Here is a 23145-nt window from a genome sequence, read left to right as displayed (position 1 = left end):
CCAAATAATTTGTTTCCGTGATATTTCATAAGTCGATTAACGCCATCGGAACTCCGGAGTTCATACATCAGAAGGAAAGAACTGATAAAATTAGAAATCACATCGCGACATAATTGCACGACTACTATAATTGAGAAAAAGAAATATTAACTTTCTCTTATTAATTTTATTTTGTCCTTCATTATTATGTCTTGTTTAACAATAAAAATAAAAAGTTTAAAAAAGCCTCTTCTCTAAATTTCTAGTTAAATAAAGTAACAAATTTGTATTGTGTGTTGCATTTGTAAGCATGAAAATGCAAAAGGCATTTGCAACAAGATTCTTATTCCTGAAAGTAAGTGGAATAAAGTTTATTTGCATGTTACAAAGAAAGTAAAGGAAAGTGTGAAAGACATGTTCTTAGTTTAACTTACATTATATTTTATTTTTTATTCTAGGAACACGAGTTCTAGGAATATTTTCTGCAATAATTATACAAATGTCATGTTCATCTTATTAAAACGCGAAGTAATAATTTCGAAACCGAAAGACTGCTTCCTGATTGTAGAATACAACTAATTAAAAAACTATTTTACCATTATTAAAAATACATATATGTATTCAATAAAACAGCTTGTGATGTAGAGAACGGTCCAAATTTTCTATCTTCCTCTTTTAAATAATATCAACTTACGCGGAACTAATGTTCTTTACTTTCAAAATAGATCTCGTATCACTCGTACGATCTAAAAGTAGTTATCCATATGAAGAGTGTAACTAAAATATCGTTCGTATCATCCAGAGGAGATTTTTCACGTTACCCTTTATATATATATATATATATATATATATATATATATATATATATAATATGTATGTATAGCAGCATCAAAGTGCATTCGCGATAAAGTAGTGGCGTAAAAATAGCGCAGCTACGTCGTTCATCATCTGATCACCGAACAGACGTGTATATATGTGATGCCACAGCAAAAGATAGTTTCATCGACGAGTATTCAATCTTATCTTTATATTGGCGATCTTAACCAATTGCCTTTTCCACGAATTATTCAATCAAAGTTACATGAACCCTAACTCGACCAAATTAGAACAGTGAAAGACTCGAAAAATAATTTTGCAAAGCTTTTTAACCTTCCAATTTTATTCATATTAATGTGAGTCATGTTCCCTCGATTTATATATATTTTTTCATTTTTGCGAACAAGAAAATGCATTTAAGTGCAAATAAAAAATTGCAAGTTTAGATAAGAGAAAATAAAGATATATTGTGAGATACATTACTTTAAGTTTAAAACTAAGAGGAGTAACTTAAAAAAGTATAAAAATCCAAATATTTGACATAAATGTGATTGGAAAAATGTGGGCTATATTGAATGCATTGGGTCGAATATATAGCATTATTTTAAAATATTGATCAACTTTAAACAGAAGTGATTATAGCAATAAACATTTTATTGATATTATATTGAGACAGAAATTAAAAAATGTGTAAATTATATTACGATTGACTGCTATATAAATCTTATGCTACAATTAATTGAATTGTGATGTGTCGAAAAAACAGATTACAGTATTTACCGTTTAAATTTGCATGCTCCTATTCAGATTTGGAGGCAAACTTTATCTCAAAATAATTACATGTAAATAATATAATTTTATGTTATTTACTTATTTACAAAGTAATTCTAGTAATTATTTCCGGATGCACTATTTATAAAGAAAACTATGATGATGAGAAACTTTAATATCTATGATTGTTTTTAACAAAATATGTTTTCTGTATAATATTCATATAATCATTCTTTATGATGGAATAAATAAATGGCAACTATATAATTCGCGATTTATAGTAATCATTTTAGATTCAAGATTATAATAAAGAAATTGTAAAATTTGTATAATATAGAAATACATTTATATAGAAATAAAATGTACAGATTAACTCTGCTAATCCAACATTCAAAATCATATAATATACATTCCAACAGAAAATTAACCGAATAGAAATAATCCTTTTATTTAAAACTTGACATCTCTTACGCTTAATTAAATATCGGTTATAATTATTTCTGTCAAGTAAAAAGAAATGTGTGAAGTTCAAATAACGTTTCGTTGAAATAACGTATTTTTTTTTTTTTTTTTTAGAATGGCGCTATACAAGTGGAGAGCAAGTGGAGAGGCAAGTTTCAATATAAACGCAAAAGAATTTCCCCGGGTGTTCGAAGGCTCATTCGAGCTCGGCTTCGTTAGAAGGCAATTTTTATCGACAACGCAGGATTTTTACAGCTGCGGTCAGGCTTTCACGTTTCGGGGTTACGATTGTATGTCGTTCGATTCGTTTGAATGCTGCACAGCTCCCTCGGGGAACCCGTGTACACCATCGTTTTTGGGGTTACGTTTTGTTACGTGCACATCCCGACCCTTCTCTATCCGCGTTGAGCCCGGTATGCAGCGTACAGAGCTGCGTCTCTCGGGTCGTTATTTCCCATCGCCCGAATCTCGTTCGAATAACGACATAGCAATGTGAATCATAGCAATGTGAATTTAAATCTAATCGGCCATGCGTTCTCTATACCGTGCTCGGGTACACTGACAATGGATATAAACGTAGGTAATGTCGTTACTTCTTGCGAAATAATTGTCGTTTTGATGATTAGCGATGTCACTACTGCAACTTTATATTATATTGATTAAATCGAAATTTCATATAAAAACCTCGTGTGTGAGAAAGATGATATATTCCATATTAATATAACTGGCACATGTTCTGAATACTTTTTTCCAGAAACTATTTGTATTACAGAGAAATATAATTCCATTGTATATTTTACCATTGTATAAAATCCGAACATTATTCTCCACATTTTAGATTTTGTCGAAATTATGTTGAGTTATTTTCACAGGAAAAATCGTGTTCTTCTTTTCAAACATTTTTCTTCCTCAGTGAAATTATACTAGCGATGAGTAATCTGTACATATTAATGTTACGTGCTCATATAAGTATATAATATACTTTATTATACGAGATCAGTTTTTGTTTCGCCGAGTTATCGTTAATGAACCGTGAAGTTTAGTGCGTTCGTTAGTACGAGGTATGAAGCTGTTCGTTCGTCTATCTACTATCCACGTCATTGGATAATGAAACGAGTTAATTTCTGCGCGAGATCTGCGCGTTTGAAGCTGGATGGATCTTACGGAGAGGTATATCTATCTGTATAAACGTAGGTTTGACGTTGGTTTTTAAAAGATTCAGTTACACGCCGCGTAAGATGTTAGCGGCCGTGATAAGACTTGCCTTTTGAACCCGAAGCGATTCATTTTTCCTTCTCTCCGCTTTGATCGCATAATCAAGTCTTTGTTTCTTACGCGCGGCTTCCGCAAATGACTAGATCCGACCGTTCCTTTTATCAAGCATGCAAATACGAAGTTGCTCGCTAGCTGGCACGAGGCACATTTGCCGTTCCAATCGTTGTGTACGGGTGAAATTAACTCTCCGGCGGTTAACCATGGAAAGCTCTTGGGGAACTCGGACCCAAAGAGAAGGAGGCAGTTATCTGCGCCACGGTGGAAAGTTGTATCGATCTATTCGAAATATACACGATTCCAGCAAGTGTTTTATAGATCAACAGAAATTTCCCGACGCGACAACGGTGCACTAACGCAAATTTGTTAAGTACTTTCTCGTTAACTCTAATTAAAGCATCATAAGCGCCGAAAGGGACGACTGATTAGTTATTTATCGTAATTTTCGTTGTATCTTTGCAACGATTTAATTACATTTCCCTACAAAAATCCATCATTTAAACGACAAGATTGTAAGTTCAAAAAATCGAGCAAAGAACGTAACAAATAAGAAAAGAAAATTCGAAACATGAAAAATAAGAGAGAACTTAAATAAGTTTAGGAAAATTAGTTGCTCTATTATCACCGAGCTCAGTTACCTAAGCTTTATTTTACATGAAAACTGTTTGTATTTCCTCCCTCCCCCTCTCTCTCTCTCTCTCTCTCTCTCTCTCTCTTTCTCCCTCACCGAGAACTTGTTCGAATTATAAAATATTTATCCGGTTATACATTATTCAAACAGCGCCATTTAGTTTGTTAATGAAGCTTGAATTTTCTACAACGGAATAGCTGCACGTGGTATTCGCTAGACGAACTTGGACGGTAATTTAACAAGAACATACGAAATTTTTACGTAAGTTCTACCATTAATCCAAACACATCTAATTACAGATCAATTAAAGAAAAAAATCCTTATCGTGAAGGCGCGAAAATTTCATGAACGTTTAACGAAGTAGCGAACGGTAGAGAGACAGGCTGAGCAACAGACTCCACAAGTTTAGTTTTCGTTTCCCATCAGCATCGAGACAGAATTAATCGCCATCTGTTATTGATTCGTTGATGAAGCCGTAGTACACGAGAAGGGTTTTTAGCTTACCGATTCGCTCTACAAGTATACGGCAAGAAGTAAAAATATTTTTGCTGCTTCGTTTTTTTGCTTTCTAATTAAACGTGTATTATTTTGTCCCCAGACAAACTTCATAAAATCCATTGATCAAAGTTCTCAGCAAAAGTCAAAGCGTATTCCGTGACAATAATCAAAGGCTGCTTTATTTTCTCGCTAAGGACAAAGTATACTCACATAGTTGCTAATTGCACAAAAAGTATAATCGCAAAGAGAAAAATAGATATATTAAAAAGAAGCTGCACTGGGGATTAATTTTCCAATATTACATTTCTGTGTGTTCGTCAAAACTAGATTAATTTTAATGGAAGAAATACTTAATTATTTTTTAAATTTCAATTCAAGGAATACAAATAAAATTTCAATACAAATAAAAGCAATTGGAAATCAAAAAACAATTTACTTAACAAAAACATAATGTTAAGAGGAGGATTTATTAATCTACAAAATATGTTTCCATCGTTCTTTTTTTCGATTTACCTATTTTTTCCCAAAGAAATTATGTGCATATGTAGGGATGTGCGGTGAATGTGTATCGCGGTTTCAAACGTTTAAGTACGGTCGAGATTATTGCAAACATGCCGCGCATACTATGGTACCGAATATCATACAAACCGCACGTACGGCGCGTCCATATAATATATTCAACTGATGGTTGCTTTGAAGTTGCACGATACGCGTTTTCATCTCCACACTTCTCTCGTATTGCTACATGCTTGGTCAATTCGGAAACAACGTGTACAAAAGGAACAAAAGATCTCTACACGATTATTGCGTGTATCAGTTTGAGAACAGAAGTTTAATCATATATCCCAGCGAATGTTTCAAACAATACTGAATTTTTATTACAAAATATTTAAATTGTTTCGTTATATTACCGAGGATAAAATGGAAAATATACAAATCAAATAATGGTGTAATTTTAATAGAAGTTTTAATCGAATCGGCAGTATCTTGCTATCATAATTGGCGAATCGATTGCACTTCCCGTATATACTTCCAATAACTTCTAATCTTCCATTCCGCGTGCGAGAGACGTCAGAAAATTTCGGGAAGCAGCATTTCTCAAAAGATACGACGAACAAAGTCGAGTGAATTACTGCGGAGGAATTGGAAAAGCGCGAAGCCGGGAAATGGGATCGACAACCTATAGAAAATACATATTAGGATCGCAGCGAAATATTTTGATATCGAACGACCGAGAGCTTATATCTCGCGCGTTGTACGACCCCCGAGGGAGGTGTTACGCGCCGAGTGATAAAGTGAGGTGGAAAAATTATTGCTTACGACGATCGACGACGGCGAAATAATTTCGGTGTGCCTTCTGTGTCTTTTCATTTCCATGGAAACGACGTAGGAAGCATTCGCCGGGATAGCGAACGTTCGACCGACGCGGACGGGCTGTGAGCGCCTTACACGCACGAGTTCCCCGAGCCGCAATCAATAAGAAGTCGGGATTGCTCCAGCGATTGCTTCGGGCTGAATGGTGGTAGAAGGAAGGAAGGAAAGAAGCGGATAGAGAGAACGCGCGCCGGCCATGAGGGATATACGCGGGCGGGGTAAAAGAGAAAGAAAACGTTCTGCATCTATCATCGTCGCGTAAATAGGGCGCGAGAAAATAACCGGGCATACACGATATTTCCTATACGGCCTCGTATCCGCGGCTGAAACCGAGAAACGAAACTGTCCCAACGTCTCTCGCAATCGCGAACGTATAACGTCGTCGTATTTCAATGAACGAGTGTCTTTTTGTCGTCTATGGATTCATCCGGGTACCTGTGATTCTTTATCGGGTGAATGATACGTTCGCGAAATACGACCGAAAATCTCGAGCGAGAACAATTTCAACGATGGTGGAATTTAAAAGAAATTTTTGATGAATTCCCTGAAATATAGAATAAGCGAGGATTTTCTAAAAAAAAATTTCGTCCAATTGATTTATCGATTTTTTCCTCTATCATCAAACTGACTATATACCTAACTATTTTTCATTGACACGCTCTCTTCCGTTTTAAAGAATGAATTCATGCAAAATTAAAAATTTTTCTATAGAGATCTTGTAATTGAGATGTTGATTTGAGATCTCTTCTACATTTTTCTGTCGAAATTTCTCCAAGTACTTGTATCTAATATATTTTGTTATCCTATATAAGTAGCATATACGTCTTAATACTGTATGTAATCAGGATTCAAATCCAGATTGGGATTATTCGAGTATTATTGACATTAACCGTGCGTTTTAGTCTCAATTTTCGCGTGGAGAATTAACAACAGGCTAATTTGCGCTCGCGATTCAAGTTTTCAGACGAAAATCCGGGTCAAAATTATGAGCCATTCGGGAGCCGTGCAAACTCGTTAAGAGCTAAACGAAACGAGATATCGCGGTGTGCTGCTACGTGCCTTGCACACCCTTCGGACAGATCAACGTGCACCCTTATAAGCCCTGGACGAGGGCGGGCGGACGTGTCGGCGAGGATGTCCGGGAACCGTTTTACAAGGACAAGACCCCATCAGAGGAGGAATGGAAAAGTTAAACGTTCGCAAACTTTCTTCCGCGCTGCCTTTTTCCCTCTTCCGTCGTTTCCCTCGCGTCGTTTTCATCCGCGCTCCTCGCCGAATGACCGTCCTCCGACGTTGCTGTGACAATGACAGTTTTGGGCAAGGTGCTCTTTCACCGTTACCCCAGCCGAGGAATCGAAGACAAACAGGAGGGATACCGTGGCAGTAAAACCGCGGGACGACCAGGGTGTTTCACGATTTCCAATACATAGCCTTGTGATTCTTGGTTCGACGCTATATCGATCTCTTATCGAAGGAAGAAGCGGGAATCGCCTCGATAGAGTATGCCGAGCCACTAGTCTGCTTTACGACGCAACAATTCCCATTTCGCGTCATAAAGTTGTTTTCTTTCATAGTGTCGCGAATGCGAATGCGAATTCCAAAGTAGCGACTATGTAACGTGGTTCAGAAGTGGTTATCGGTAAGAGTCGTTATTAATGTTTACGCGCATTCTATCGTCATCGTCTAGCTAGATACGTTTAAATATATTCCAGTAATACTGTGCTAAGTCGTAAAAGTCAGATTCTATTACTGAAATACACAAATTTATATAGGGAGTTATATACAAATTAATTCTTATTTGTACAGCTCCAATATTTTAGCAAACCTATCCGAAGTTTCGTCACGTGCATGATTGTCACATATTTTTTAATCAAAGTCTCTTTATATGTAATTGTCACTTTGATAATACCGGATTAATATCGTGTAAGCAAAACATTTATAAGTAATTCTATTATCATCCAGGCGTTCAAACGCAGCATTTCAAGACGTTCAACTTGGCCCGGTTTAACCGCAGCTGATCTTCTGCTCGCCTTATACGACGTCACGTTCCGTTGACCACTATCCCCGAAGAGTATGCTACGTGCGCATCTAAGCGACCGGTATCTGTGTTGCGCCGAGTATGTATCCTCAACTTTTATCAGCATTCGCGCTTCCGTTTAGTCTCTCGAGGTTCTCGACGGGTAAAAACGCGCAGATTCGAAATCGGATTCGGACTTCAACTTCAATTCGAATGGAAACTAAAGCTCACGTACTCTTAGTAAATACAGAGACTTTTCTCTCGAATTGATAAGACTATGCGAGTTTCAAACTGGAAGCGTACAATTATTGAAAAAAATATCTTGACCAAAGATATTAGACATTTAAATTTTATTGTGATAAATTATATTAATCTACGTGCAATGTTTCCAAAGAAATTGTAAAATATTAAAATATTTTATTGCTAATTACATTTCGATATTTATTATAACTTAATACAATTCTTTTCTTCTTTTTATTTATGTAAATGCTCTCATCGTTTATTATAATCGATAGTTGTTACTAACAGTAGTAACCAATTGAGTATTCGAATTAAAAACAGATGCAAATAAATGTTTTTTTATGAAAATCAAAATATCTTTACTCTATAATTTTTATTTAAGAAATTTGAATAAAAAATTAGCAAAAAATAAGCATAAAATAAATAATTTTAAAGAGACATCCAACATTATATATAAAATTAATAAAATCTATAAATAATACATTATATTATATAAAGAGAAATGATATAAGTATTAACGATTCTCTCATATTATAATATTTTTAATATGTTTGTATTGTATAATTTATATAGAATTTGAGTCATTTATGGTGTATCAAATTAATACTTAGAGATAAAATTCGCAGAGAACACAAGAAAGTAATAATATACGTATATTTTTATGACCTTATATGGCGCGGTCCGATGTACAGCAAATGATACTGAGAGCTATTACGAAGCTTTAATAACGAATGAAAATGCTTCACATTCTCATCGTTTAATTAATTCCTTCCGGCCGCAATGTGTGACGGTGAAAAAGTATTTAATTACTCTACACATATAGTGTGTAAGTTTTATGAAATCGTTAGCCGTATGGCTTCACGTGGCTTCACGTGGTAACATTAAAACATTACGATGGTTATTATTCGGCCATATCCATTAAAAAATAATATCATAATTACAATGTAATGCTAGCCGCAACGGCTTCTATCTGATGAGAGGACAAATTAATGTAACGAACCAAAAATTTCTGTCTCCCGCTTTTACATTCCTGCAGGATTTTTGTCACTAAAATGTAATGTGTCTTTTTTCGATTCAAACAAAGATAAATTTGCATTATTACCTCACACCTTAGCATTATTTTTTCTAATAATATTTATATTTAGAACAATATAAATTTTAACGAGTGTGAAAATACTTTTGTTAAATGAAAGCGATATATTATCGATCTGTAGGTTATTTCTTTATGCAATTCTTAAAGCTTAAAATTCATTATAAAAATATTTCTGCGCTTTACTAAAATACTATTAGCAAAACTTTTCCAATTAAAGCTAAGGGCTGAACGACATATTGTAATTCCAATAAATCTATAAAGGCCATTTGCTTTGAATTTTGCTTTGCTGCATTTTAGTTGCTTGTGAGAAAACTTTATACTTGAATATGTTTAAATTTGGAGCATTTAATCTATTCGATGCGATGTAGTTATGATATACGTAATTATAATGTAATTCATTAAGAGTTTTAGATATTTCTGTCAAATGTATGCCCTTCAATTCTTCACTCGACTCGCGCGTTTCATAATGGAGTATCTTATTTGACCCGCTGAACCGCGTACGTACCGTAACAAACTTCGTGTACACAAGTGTACGTGAAATGTAAATGCACAAATTATACCATTTGAGTATGGCTCCAGTTTATTTGTTTTGCCGAAATGTAACTACATTAAACGGATTAAAGGAATGCATTAACTCCACGCGACGTTTTGCTATACTCCTCAGCAGGTCGTCAAAAGTTTAACCCGATAATTAATGTGTTACTAACCGTAACACGGTTACACCGTAACACGGTTAATTCAATGTCGACTGTTATAATTAAATTTAGAACCAGATAGCGGGCAAGGTAGTTAGCCGCAACCTACAATGCAGCCGGGTACAATGCGACACGCCGCGCGATGTTATGTTCGTCAGATACCAATCGCGGCAACAATGCATCTCGCGCATTATCAACGTCATGTGAATCGCAATTCAATTTGTAACTCGCAGACGCGCACTGTGAACGTCTAATCGGTTTTCAGATAATCTCTATCGCATTTGGTTTGCGCGCTCGCGGACAGGAAAAAAAAAACGTTCCCGCCAGTGCCCAGAGAGACGTATATACGCGCGCGCCGCTGATATACACGAACAAGCCGAAAGGGGGAAAAACCGCGTTTGCATTAGCAAACATCGGGAAACCTGGCAGTCTATTCTGGTAGAAATTTTATCGGACTTACCGGTAACCTTGATGTGATAAGGTAACTGAGCTCGCCACGTGTCCTGCATTTTCCGATCGGGCGCGACGCATCGATACTCCCCGGCTTCCTGGTAGACCACCCGGCTCAGAGCGAGAGGCCCGGGCCCTCCCACCGGATCCATCCCGGGCCCGTGGCCCCAACAGCCGCCGTCGCACTCGAGGGTCACAGCGCCACCAATTTGCACTTCCATCCTTCGGGAATCGGTCGCCTCGCCGTTCAGCGCTTCCGCCTCGGTCTCCATATCTGGATCATCTAAATGCCATTGATTTAAATCTCTCAACGAGTGGCAAACTCGAGATTCGAACTTAAACGTATAGGCCGCATACAGAAAAATAAGACAATGCACGAAAAATAATACACAACGTGGATGTAACGCACATCTAAAATGGCACTTTCAGATTTTCCTTCCTAGACATTTTGTACTTCGTGAATATGGTAAAAAATGTGATAAAACACGCGGTAATTCACAATAAAAATATCATAATATCTTTGAAAATCTGGATTTTATTTGTTACCTTAAAAACTTAGCACGCTTTTACATCTGTCGTTACACATATTTTATCTTTTTAGATTCCGCAAGTATACAAATATGAATTTTCCTTGACGACACAAAAAGAAATGTTAAAGCGTGTCTCATAATTAGTAGCTCTTGCGAATCCTAAATGTGCCTAAGAGTTTCGATATCGTTCATCGTCATCGAGGAACTACTCGAGTATCAGAAATCAGCGGCACGTACGAGAGATAAAGTTGAGGCAATATCTCTCTACCCTCACGTGCCTGGTTCGACAAAATCTTTTCCCCACCGCAACGTTGCGTACTGTCGGTTCCAACTTCTACCCTTCCTCATCCCTCTCGTCCTATTCCGATTCCACCTATGGAATTATACAGTTACGATTGTTTGCTCTCCAGCTAGCGCTATGTCCACAATTGCAAAGAGGGAGAAAGAGAGAGAGAAACAGAAGAGGAGGAGGAGGAGGAGGGGGGAGAGAAAGAGGAGAGAGGAAGAGAAGAGGAAATGCGAAGAGAGAGGGCGAGAGAGTAGATGAAGGGGGTTGCTCGTGTCTCTGTTCGGGAATTAGAGCCGGACTGCTACAACGGAATTCGGCTGAGAAAGAGAAAGAAGCGGGAAAGGGGGAATGGGAGGACGTAGCAGTCCTTTGAGTTAGCAAGCTGATCTTCCAGCTCATCCTATAGCAAAACAAAGGGATCAAAGTGGTGCGAATGCGATAGGAGGCTTTCACTTCCTCTCACGCTCGCTCGGCTTCCAACTATACCTCGTTTGTCTTGTAGTTTGTTCGGAATTTTACAGCAAACACCACCGCTGTGGCGCTTTAACAAACAGAGAAAAGGAAAAGGGAGAGAACGGAAGGCTCGGTAATCAGGCCGGTAATTTGACGTTTTTCGTCAGCCAGCATTACTCCCCTCTTCAACAGACTCTCGTTATCTCCAAATTTGATCTGAAGTCTCTTCTTCTACGGTGGTGGCTTGTGATCGTCTTAAATCTTAATGCGATTCGCGTGCGCTAAGGTGATTAAGATTCTCATATACTCGTCCGTCTATGATCGCGTTATCTCTAATTACTTTGATATGCCTTTCGTGTCCCTACTAATTGAATTATGCACATCCAAAATGCTTTGTTGAATCGAATGTTTGAACATTATCAAGTATTACTATTATGGACACTTAATAGATAATTTTTTTAATATATGTTAAATTTTTTTAACGTTAATAAATTAAAAATTATACTTAAGCATGTATTATATAAAATATTACATGAGTTTACATGAATATATTATATGAAAATGTAACGTATAAAAAAATAATATAAGTTTGCATCATCTATACTACACGAGAGTAACAGTCACGAGAAAAATCTGTTCGGCTGTCGATAGCGCTGGTCTTATCACTCCTGTCCCTTTAAACTACGTCCTATCTGTAGACTGTCTACAAGCCGGCGAAATTAGCGCGTCGGTTTAACCCGCCTTGACGTTATCCGGCGGATAAGTAATCCAGGAGGAGATTCGAACAGGACATAGTAGCAGAGTGTAATCGATAATTCCCACGAAGGAGGATGGTTAGTTTATAGGTGCTCTCGAGCCATCTAAATTGCGTAGAGATTAGGTGCTCGGAAGCCCGTATCCAGCATCGTCGGTCGAAGGAGCAGACGAGAAATCGGGAGAGAGAGAGCAAAAGAGAGAAGAGGGCAAGGGCAGAAAGAGAAAGAGAGAGATACAGAGAGAGAGGGGGGAATAGGAGTGATAGAGAAGAATAGAGAACTAGATAGAAGACAAGAGGATGGGGAGAGACGAGGGCCGCAGGTTTGAGATGCAGGGTGCGCATCACCCTCTGGTTATAATGGCAAGATGGAAGGAATGGGGCTAGGTAGGAAATTTGCAAATTTTCACGACGGGGCACGGATAATTTCCGGTTGGCTCGGTGGTTTCCGCCCTTGACAAATGACTGTGGTATCCGGTTATTGGCTGCAGCGACTACCCCCTTCGCATTCCGAATCAGGGGGAATGTCTCTTCGAGCGCTATCAAATGCATAGGGGATAGACAATACACATAAGCCAAAAATGCACTGTGACGTAATTATCTTTCGTAGGCGCCACCGTCGTTTTATACATATTTATAACATTACGTGACATTTAATTTACTAATTTTAAAAAAAGAAATGCATATAGAAAGATAGAAACACAACTTGACAGACTGTCAAGAATATAGTCAATATAAACATAAAAGATCTAAACATATTTCTGATAATCTTAATTTTGTAAAAAAAGACTTTTATATTCTGTCGAGTAGCTATTTAAACAGCAATGCATAAAAGAAATGTCTACATATCCTTAATTAAATCATTTTGCAATATATCGTCCGTTAATTTGTCAACCGTGATAGTTCCATATTACCGGCAAAGGTCTATTATTTTAATTGTAAGATTATAAAAATTAATAATTGAAAGCGTCATAAAAATCGTAAAATCTCCATTTAACAAGTTAAATTATGAAAACTTTCTCCAAAATTATTTCAAAAGAATACTCTTTCTTTCTTTTTTTATCAAAAGCGATACATTTATTAACTTGACGTTCCTGCTCGAATCCCGGCGAGAAATCCTACGCTATTGAAAGCGACAAAGTGGCGTGACAACGATTTACTCACAGCGAACGTTGAGAAAATATCCGATGCTGGTGAAAATGCCGAGCATATGCCGCGTGTAACACTTGTACCAGCCGCTCTCGGCCCGAGTGATTTTTGTGAAGTTCAACCATCCGTCATCGCTCTGCTCCACGGGGGGCGGTCCATTGTCTGAAACACAAGCGGAAAGCTGGTGGATATACGAATTAACGCACTGGAAACAGCACGCACGGTCCGCGGATTTGCGTTAACGTCGTCGCGCAGTTCGCGTCAGCCGAGCGAGTCTCGGCTGCAAGCGACTTCTCTCGTTGTTCATGATTTCGCGACATTTTTCATAAAGACAATTGCCGCGCACGCAAATCGATCATTAATTACTTGAAACTACTAGTCATTAAGGTAGTCGTCTCGTATATCAAATTATATGATCAGCTTTGCAATCGATTTTTTCTGTGGCTCCTTACCGACTATTTACTCTAGAAAATCGATCTCGAAAATCACAAATTTTGCATTACTTCATACAGACGGCCAGAAAAAGAAGGCTCTATCACGGTTTCAATCACATATTTTCGCATTTTTCGATTAGATGAAGTGAAAAAAAACATTGCTTTTTGTACATTAGATTTCGAAGAATCCGATGCAACCATAAAATATATAGTTTACCGGAGATTTCGCTGCTAATTTTTCAGTTTATTTTAGTGAAAATGCGGTAATCGAGCAGACATTTTTTGGTCGAGGTGAGGTTGGGAAGACTTGGCAACGCCACTGGCTAATCACTGTAGTTGCAGGTTATGGGGCTCGTCTTTCTTAGCCGACGTGGATAGTGATTGACACCCCTGTCATGCGTTTTGAAACCCTTTCTCAGTACGTGTCAAAATTCAATCGAAAAGTATTTTTCTCACTTGTAACCTTTCTCGACGACTCGCATGATCAGCCGATCAAAACGGAGTCAAATGAAAAAAATCACATAATTTGGAAAAAGTAACATACTTTGTCACGTATGAAATTTTACACCATACGTCATAAAATTATATTTCCCTTAGCAAAAATTGCCTGAAATATATTTCTGAACGTAAAAACCTACAAACAGTCACATGACTAGCACGTAGCGAGACGCCTACCTTAATCGTCGAATAGAGGAAACGGATCAAAAGTTAAAGTTTAATTAATTCCACAAACTTAATAGATTTAAAATTATTAGATTATTTTTTTCTTGTGTGAATGTGCATAAAGTTCGTTTATGAATGTATTGTTTTGGCAGAATACATGTGGGTCTTCATTAATGATAGCATGGATTAAAAATGTAGATACAAAAATAATTAGATCGTAAAAATTCTTTTAGATGAGATTATAAAAGATGTTAATGATTTTGTCTTACTTATATATTATTATCCAAATTGTTGCGTTTCTAAAATGACGTGATCCATCCCGTTAGATAACACTATTATATTAATTATGAAATATCATTTTCGTGATTAAATGTTCTTGGATAATTGATTTAAAGTTTTGTATTGGCAAACTGTCTGAGAGAGATAAAAGGATAGAAATAAAGAGAGAAAGAGAGAGAAAAGGAACAAGCTGGCTGTTTCTCGTTCAAATTATTCACAAGATAATTAAGATAATTACGCAATACGGCAATTTAGAGCGCGACATCACTGCAATGGAATTAAAAATGTATTACTGCTGGTGACATGGCTATAATACCAAAAGAAAATAATTGAATTGTGGAGGGCGACCGAAAAGAGAGTCCAAAAGGACATTCATTCAACTTATTCATAAATGTGGAAATGATTCCGAGAGAGCCAGTATCAATCCCGCTGGCCTTTCTTTTGCCGTTTATCGCCGAAATTTTCATTTAGCTGGAGCCTATTTCCTTCTCCACTATTTCGGCTCTACCATCACCGCTCTCATCCCTTCTCTCTTCTACCATCGACCTCGTTACAGCGAAGCCGCGGATTCGACGCAGCTGTCGGATTGGCTAGTTGAAAGTATACCGCTCTGGCGAATGTAGAACTACCCTGGGGAACAAAGGAAGAGAGAGAAAGAGGGAGCGTAGTCGGAAGACACACTCACATGAAATGGGGAGGATTACACAGGAGGCGAGAAATGCGGGAAGATATCGGAGAAAGGACTGGAGGCGAAAGAAAGAAAGAGCGGATTCCATGTATCGCCAGACGAAGTTTTGTGGCGAAACTTTTATATAGGCCAGTCATAATCACGGGAAGGGTGGTAGGCTATTCTATTAAAGACACCGCTCGCCTTTAACATTGCCAAGGCATGCTCGATTGTGTTAACGGTACAGTATCCTTGGCGAACTTCGTGAGATGCGGCGCCGTTTCGCATGAAATAGGGCCAGGCCGTGACTTGATCCAAAAAAAAAAGCATGATATTTCTGTGGTAAGTTCGGCCGGAATTCAGCCAATTTGGCCGGGAAATAAACGAAGCCAACTCGAAGTAAATTGAGATGCAGGACGAAGAATTTCCTGCCAAAATTAAATACATGAAAATTTCTCGCGTGGTAAATTATAAATGTGTTTCGCATACAGGCTCTTTTCAGTGTATTAAGGTCCCAATAATTTTCTTCGTTTATTTTAAAAAAATCGATTTTTTGAGATGTACAATTATGACATAAAATAATAATGATAAATTAATTGAAACCTATGGTGATTTCTATTTTCAACGACGAAGATTGATTCTTGTGGCAAAAGTAATTTCATTTTCGTAATTAACCTACGATGTTTCGCAAACTAATCGTCCGAGATAAACAATCTGACCCTCTTGGAAAGCAGTAGAATCATAGCTTTCAAACAAGACCAAGATTAGCTAGCGCCCTACAATTTTTCTGTGCAAATATATTGGCAATTATATCTATATCCGTGTGATTTTTTTAAATCTAGTGGCAGAGTTGGTCAGTGCACGAACGCATTTCTCTCGACATGGCGCGTCATGTTACAAAGCACGTGTACATGTTTTCGCACCTGATTTTAGTAACGGATTAGCGTACCTGTCAAATTACATAAAAAGTGTACACGATTTTCTAAACGCTGTAACGAAAAATTAACACGCAGCGACGTGCAACAAAAACCGATCTTCCACATATATCGCGTATCACACAGATACCTCTGTATTAAAAAATATTATGATACAAAAATAAAATGCTGATCTGTATAAACTGCAAAGGAGATTTGTTACATAACCGAAATATTAAAAACTGTCCAAAAGATGCATAAAAAAATATTAAAAAATATAATACCAGTTTTGCTTTTCTCCTTATCAAAAATAATGTTGTCACTCAAAAAATGCTAATATTATTAAATAATGTTTTGCTAAAATATCCGGCATGTCGGCAAATAAGAAGAAAGAATACATAATATAGTTGAAAAAATAAAATCTAACATCAGTAATAATACACTTATAAATTACCGCAACTGATAATTATTTCTTTAGACAAAAGTATATAAGAACATAAAGCGCGGACTTTACAGTTAATAAAATTACGGACTCGGAACGATATCCTTGAATTATTCTGAATATATCATTGGAGTTCTGATATCCTCGCTCCACCTCCGAATAATAATCGTATAAAGATCGACTTTCCCTTAAGCAATTTTACGCAGCTGACGCTCCCATTTCTTCTTGCAAAATGTTCCTGCGTCCAATGTATCGGCGTAATAGATCATCCGACAGAACCATGATAAATTATTTTTACGTTTTTACTTCGACCTTTGTTTGAAAGTTTCCCCAACATGCTGCAAGATGTTCGGAGGATACCGCCGCGTTGGATACAATCACAAATTACACATCCGGGAATGTCATAGTTCCTGTTGACTTAGTTCCTAGCTTAATCGTTTAAACATTCATTAAGGGAAGTTTACACACGCAATGATTAGTGGCGTCAATCGACTAACGCTAGTAACAATACAAGTGTAAACACTTAATACAAACTGGCGCTATGTGGCGTATATAGTAATGTGGCGTTTACTGACGGTTATTGGCCAAAGCACATAACTTCAAAATTTGAAGTTATAGGCTTGCTGTCATTTACTGTGTGTTTAATAAATGTTAAATATTTTCCATATTATACGCCAATCAATGTGTAAACATTTGTGAGTTTGCCAATCGGTTTTTGGCGCCAATGAATGCCAGTCAGTTGGCGCCACTAATCATTACGTGTGTAAACTCCCCTTTAGTCTCAAAGCGAATCCCGACTTTGTGAAGCCATATTGCGAAATCGACTATTTGTTGCAATACGGGAAATCGGGAGAGTCTGAATTTGCCTTACTTGCCTTCCCTATAAAGACTTTGAACGAGAGGCAAACGTGCTTCCTCGAGAAGGAATGGAACGTTTAATAAGAGTATAACCGTACCAAAAAGAAATTGGGAATGGGCGGCGGCGGCGGCGGCGGCAGCGAGTTTGGGGAAAAGGTTCGCGGACGGCGAAGGAATTGCCCGAGGCGGATACGTGCTCCAAAGGATATTAAAGTATTTTAATTGCAGCGGATCTCGCGGAACGGCTGGGAAGAATTTATTCGAAATCACTCGATTGAGTCTATGAATAGGGATTAAGCTTGGCCCCGCCGCCGCCGGCGCGGCGTTGGCTCGGCACAGCGCGCGCCGTCGCGCCGAGCAAATTCTAGACGTCAGGAGTGGAAGACAGAAATAATTGAATATTTAATAGGATAACTCACATATAGCCGCTTCCCGTCGCAGCCGCGCGGCGTCATCCGTCACGACGACGGGACGTCGATTTTTCTGTCACGTCCCGTGGCTGCCGATTAATTATACAGTCTGCCCGGACGTAATACGAAGACGGGGACGACTTTAATAAATCTAGTTATTTCGTAGCCAGTGCACACAGAAAAAAAAATTATTTCACCGATCCGCGATATATCCTCGCACAAAAGGCTATACGATTTCCCCTGCTCACGACTGTAGTAATATTGACACGAGAAAGATATTGTCTGTCGCAAGCAGAATTGGAGGAGCACACATATATATCAAATAAGATCTGCGATCAGAGATATTCGTTGCCGAAGCATATCACACAGAACAAACGACTATATCGGTAACATGGGAGTTCAATTAATTTAACAGCGAGGTCAGAATTATTCTCGAAGAGAAATCAAATTTCAGATATTATTAAATTAAATAAATAATTAATGTCACGAATGTGTGTAATACGATTGACAGCCGAGTATTTCATTATCAATCGAAAAAGGCTTTTATTCGGGAAAATTGTTACTACGCGCGAATAGCTGTACGAGTGAATGTAATATGCAAGTTTAATTTTTAATTAATTAATCTTTGATCATTATGAGTCGTATAGGCAAATTATTATATTATGTTACATTAAAATAGATACACTGAAGAAAGTTGTAACGTCGCGAATAAAGTTTTGTTCGTCGCGAACTTATACCAAAGATTGACAATGTTTCACGTATAAAAAATGTTAGGGATTTCTGCGGCCATTAAGTACCTAATTCTTCAGTGGTGTATGATATAAGATATAAGATATAAAAAGTCGCGACACATCAGACGTACAGCTAAACCGTTACTTTAGAGCAGTATTTGGCAATAATTCTTGTAGAAATCGCAGTGTCTTCTGACGTTTGGTAATAACAGGTCGTCCATCATAGTTCTTATCACTCGTACGCGGCTGATCGCAGCGGAAAGTGACGGCTGCAGCTGTTCTCAGCGTTTTGTGTAACTCAATAACGAGATAAACGCAACTACACAATCAATCCAATTTTTCGAATTTTCAGATCCTGGATTGATAACGCAATTCTTTTTATCAATATTTCGAAAAAACTCGCGCATTAATTTGTCGTTCATCTAATGCGATATTTGCGGCAAGTAGTTAACGCTTCAAATAGTCAGTTAATTCCCTAATTAAAGTATAAAATTATATTATTAACATTAATTTAAGTTTCTAAAACCGACACAAAGAGAGCTAATATTAATTCGCTTGAAAACGATAATGAAATTTACACAGATAATTGTAAAAAGATAAACGTTATATAACATATTGTTCGATCTATAATTCTTGGCCGTGCGACATAAAGAATAACAGAAAATGCAGTAACATTTGACTATAAATCCTTTCGCCTTTTCAGCGTAATCATTTTTACACGTCTTTCGACTCCTCGAATATATCAAATAGTGTAAAAACGCGCACTTTATTTTCGTGACACTTCCATCAAGGGAAGTATAGTTTTGCTCAAAGTTTTAACGGACAATAAATAACTCAAGACGCAGAGACGGAAAGACGATCGTGATTCACTCGAGATGTGAATAGAGCGCTGCGCGAGATCTCTATCGGATCTCGAAATTGTTATTCGCGATTGTGATTTACGCCAGCAGCGAGGCTGGTAGTACTTCATCGTAGCGGTGGGCGGTGAGGACGGCGGGCTGCGTCGCGAATGAGCTTCTCGTTCGAGTGCCTCTCCATGCTTTTCTGATTAATTCAAGAGAAATTGTAATTTCCACTCCTATCGTATAAAGTTGATCGAAAAGGCAGTCTTGCGTAAATACTACGCGGATCAGGCTACGTAAAGAGGATTAAAAAGGTGTTTCTTAACGAGCAGAATACCGAACGTGGAAGAGCGAATTAAAAAAGTTGGTTGAAAAGCGAATTAATCGGCCGCATTAAACTCAGGTTGCTTTTTCGATGGAACACTCGGGCGTGTGCGGCACTGGCTCTCGTGGAGACCATTACTGGATCTGTACGAGCTGATTCTTTGCATTGATTATAACCGACGCGAATTTGCTGAATAGAAAGAATAATAATATCCGCGAATGTATATAAAAGCGAAACAGATGAGCTATTTCAATATAGTTTCAGTTCTTTCTGAATGTCTGTCGAAAGTAAGCATTGGGAATTTTCGATATAATATAAATATAATTAATGCTGAATGATATTATTAACGCTGTATGCAAAATGCTATAATTAATGCTTAATGCTAAATGATATAATTAATATCGGAGTTATTGGTATAATTACTCTATATTCTGCATATATTAATGCTTTACTTAAAAAAGAAACTACTTAGCGCAGAGTAACGCAGATTAAGGACAGGATGCATTTAAAATTATCTTGCGTTTTAATCGGATCAAAGTACGAGATGTATCGATCGGCGTGATGCGCGGAAAAAATCATCCATTTCCCATATTGTAGCCGAAGCGCAATGCAGCTCGCGTTTCCGGAATGCAGAGTGGCGCGCTTTTAAATATTTATCAACACCTGCCCGATTCGTTCACAGCAAGAAATCGCGATTCCGATTTTCACTCGGGGAAGTGAAATGCATGGCAAAAGCGGCTGACTCGCGTAGTGCAATACCCTGGCGCGGGACGGGATGCACCTAGGCGAAAAGTTGGTCGGCGCAGCGAGTACGTTTAACGAATGTAATGGGTTCACCCGCTTAAACGGTACGGTCTAATCAAGAAAGTGGTCTCGCCGGCGAACTCCGCGCGGAAATCCCTCTCGTTCTCTTCGTTTCGTCCGCGGCCCCCGTTCTCCCTATCTTACCCGGCTCAAGCCGCGCTGATTGACGATGAATAAAGGAAATTATGCTGCGGTGAGCTTTTATTCGCCGCACCGGCACCAGCTAAAAAGCAACGTCGTTACCGATCCACGAACGACGGTGTATACACCGTAAATCCTGTTCCAGAATCCAAATCGGGGCGGGAGCCTTAATTACGAAAAAGGTTTCGAAATCGCGGCGGAGAGTGGACGGAGATGTACGATTTGGTAACGCCGAGCGGGATTCAATTTGACTTAATAAAAATATAGTTGGCTGGTTAGAGCAAACCGGCTCGTGTAATAACATCTCGTAATACACGACGCTTTATGCAATTTAATTATGCTAATGACCCGGGCGATAACGGAACACGGAATATGCGGAATTTAATGGGTAAACAGATTTTTGCTGGTATATATGTATATTGAAAGCCGTATTTGTGTGACACGGATAAACGTAACCAAAATTTAATACCGTGACTACAACGGCGTATTGTGAAATTTATAGTATGCTGGATTTCATGCGATTCCATATTTTCGTTATGTAATACGACAGCAAAACGTTTTTGGTAAAGCGTTGCCATGGTCTGACCATTAAAATACACACATAATAAACGAATGTTTTCTGAAATTCTGCCGATTTTTATGCGTATCTATTTATTAATAAAAATGTTATCGGCTCTTTGCGAGATAAAAATCATTCTAATAGCTTACTGATTTTTAAATAGTATTGAGTTTGAAGCATTTTTTGAATGTGTATAAATATGCGTCACTGCATTAAGCTATGATGATGCATCGCTGTTGAAAAGACAATCTTTTCACATACGTACTTTCTTGGCGAAAGATTCATAAAAATAAACGTTATTACGCGCCTTTCTTTGATGGACGTATGTGTTAACGCGGTGTCCATTATGCAAAATTATACGACTCGTGAAAAACGATGACGTGGATAATATTGCTTTCCGCACGCGAAGCTGAAAGCAGATATCCGGCAGCAGCCGATGTACTTTATCGAAATTACTTTGCTGTGTTTTTCATGAGCAATTCGTATACGGAGTATCTTAGACGGAGCATCTCCCTTTTTCGGACTTTACCCCTTTGAAAAAAGTTTTCTTTCGCCCAAAGATTTTATCTTTTCCTACTGCTTTTTTATTTTCAATAATCTTAACTGCAGTAATCCAAATTAAATTGCTGCTACTAATAAAAGTCTACTTTGTGAAATTAAAAAGAAAATAAAACTCTGGTTCGATGGATCCTATATTTTTTAAAGTTACATTCTTAAAAATTTTTTAATTTTTGATTACACTACCTGTAATCGAGTGTACCTGTAAGCGATTTTATGAATTATATAAACGGGGTCTTTAGAAAAATATATAAAATCAGCGAGATTATTAAAATTTTACTGCTTTACTACCCATTAGCTGAAGGGATCAAGTTGAGAAATTGCTTCATAAATAAAGTCACTAACTTAATAAAGTAACCAAGGTGAAGCGCCATGAGCGATATGTGGCATCGAAAAGAAAGTATAATTATTTATTATCTCCATTTAGTGCATGCAATTTAACTTTGCACTATTAATCTTTAATCTCCATTAAAATTAAAGTAAAATTATCAGATGTCTCTGATAAAAAAAATATGTATGTATAAATTTCTTCTTTCACAATTCACGTTTATTCATCGTTAATTTTCAGATGATTTCAATTATATCTTTTTGCTCCGTAGAAATTTTATTTCTTCTGCTTCGCTACGATGATAATTTCTCACGCCGCGGAACGCGGATTTATATCGCTTATTCCAATCAATGAACACCTCGATTGGGGGAGATAAGGCAGATTAAGCTTGGAATATGAAATAACGGTGGGATTAAAAGTGCCATGAAACGTTCAGGAACTGCTCACAGGAAGGAGGGAATTATAGACAGTTTTAAATATTTATCAGGCCGTAGAAGCGGCCGCGGCCGGTGAGTTCTCCCACGACCAAACAGCCAAATGGTAATGAGTCTATGCGTCTGAGTACCCCCTTTCGTTCGTCTTTTTGTAAATTTTAATACGAATTAATTATAACGCGAAACACCGTGCTGCAAATCACGATAATCTTTAATTACTTTACATTTGAAGTGCAAGGCTATGTAATCCGTCGTTACGGTATCATATTGTTACTCATCTTCA

The 23145-nt window shown here is 37.6% G+C and overlaps 1 protein-coding gene and 2 long non-coding RNA genes across 9 annotated transcripts in view; 2 read left to right on the top strand and 1 right to left on the bottom strand.

Moving 5' to 3' along the window:
* The window catches only part of Tei (irregular chiasm C-roughest protein teiresias), a 326287-nt gene that overhangs the window by 51209 nt on the left and 251933 nt on the right, over positions 1-23145 (bottom strand). For 4 of the 5 annotated variants that reach the window (XM_077400367.1, XM_077400346.1, XM_077400338.1 and 1 more), the window contains 2 exons: positions 13489-13635; positions 10309-10581 (listed from right to left, as the gene is read on the bottom strand). In XM_077400367.1, coding sequence (XP_077256493.1) covers positions 10309-10581; positions 13489-13635 — 420 coding nt within the window. The remainder of the gene's footprint in view (positions 1-10308; positions 10582-13488; positions 13636-23145) is intronic. The other variant, XM_077400356.1, reaches the window with a different exon arrangement.
* The window catches only part of LOC143895222 (uncharacterized), a 231642-nt gene that overhangs the window by 146124 nt on the left and 62373 nt on the right, over positions 1-23145 (top strand). For 2 of the 3 annotated variants that reach the window (XR_013256248.1, XR_013256252.1), the window contains one exon: positions 2143-4834. This is a non-coding gene — a long non-coding RNA (uncharacterized LOC143895222). Of the gene's footprint in view, positions 1-2142; positions 4835-23145 lie in introns of those variants that run through there. The other variant, XR_013256251.1, reaches the window with a different exon arrangement.
* Positions 4967-8233, top strand: LOC143895261 (uncharacterized). The gene is made up of 3 exons (XR_013256264.1): positions 4967-6021; positions 6761-7442; positions 7766-8233. It is a non-coding gene; the product is annotated as an uncharacterized LOC143895261 (long non-coding RNA).

This window comes from Temnothorax americanus, unplaced genomic scaffold, assembly GCF_048541705.1.
Source record: "Temnothorax americanus isolate GAGA-0224 unplaced genomic scaffold, ASM4854170v1 Scaffold1, whole genome shotgun sequence".
In the NCBI taxonomy this organism is placed as follows: Eukaryota; Metazoa; Arthropoda; class Insecta; order Hymenoptera; family Formicidae; genus Temnothorax; species Temnothorax americanus.
The sequence above is the reverse complement of the archived record's forward strand: the minus strand, read 5'-3'. Positions and strand labels throughout refer to the sequence as shown.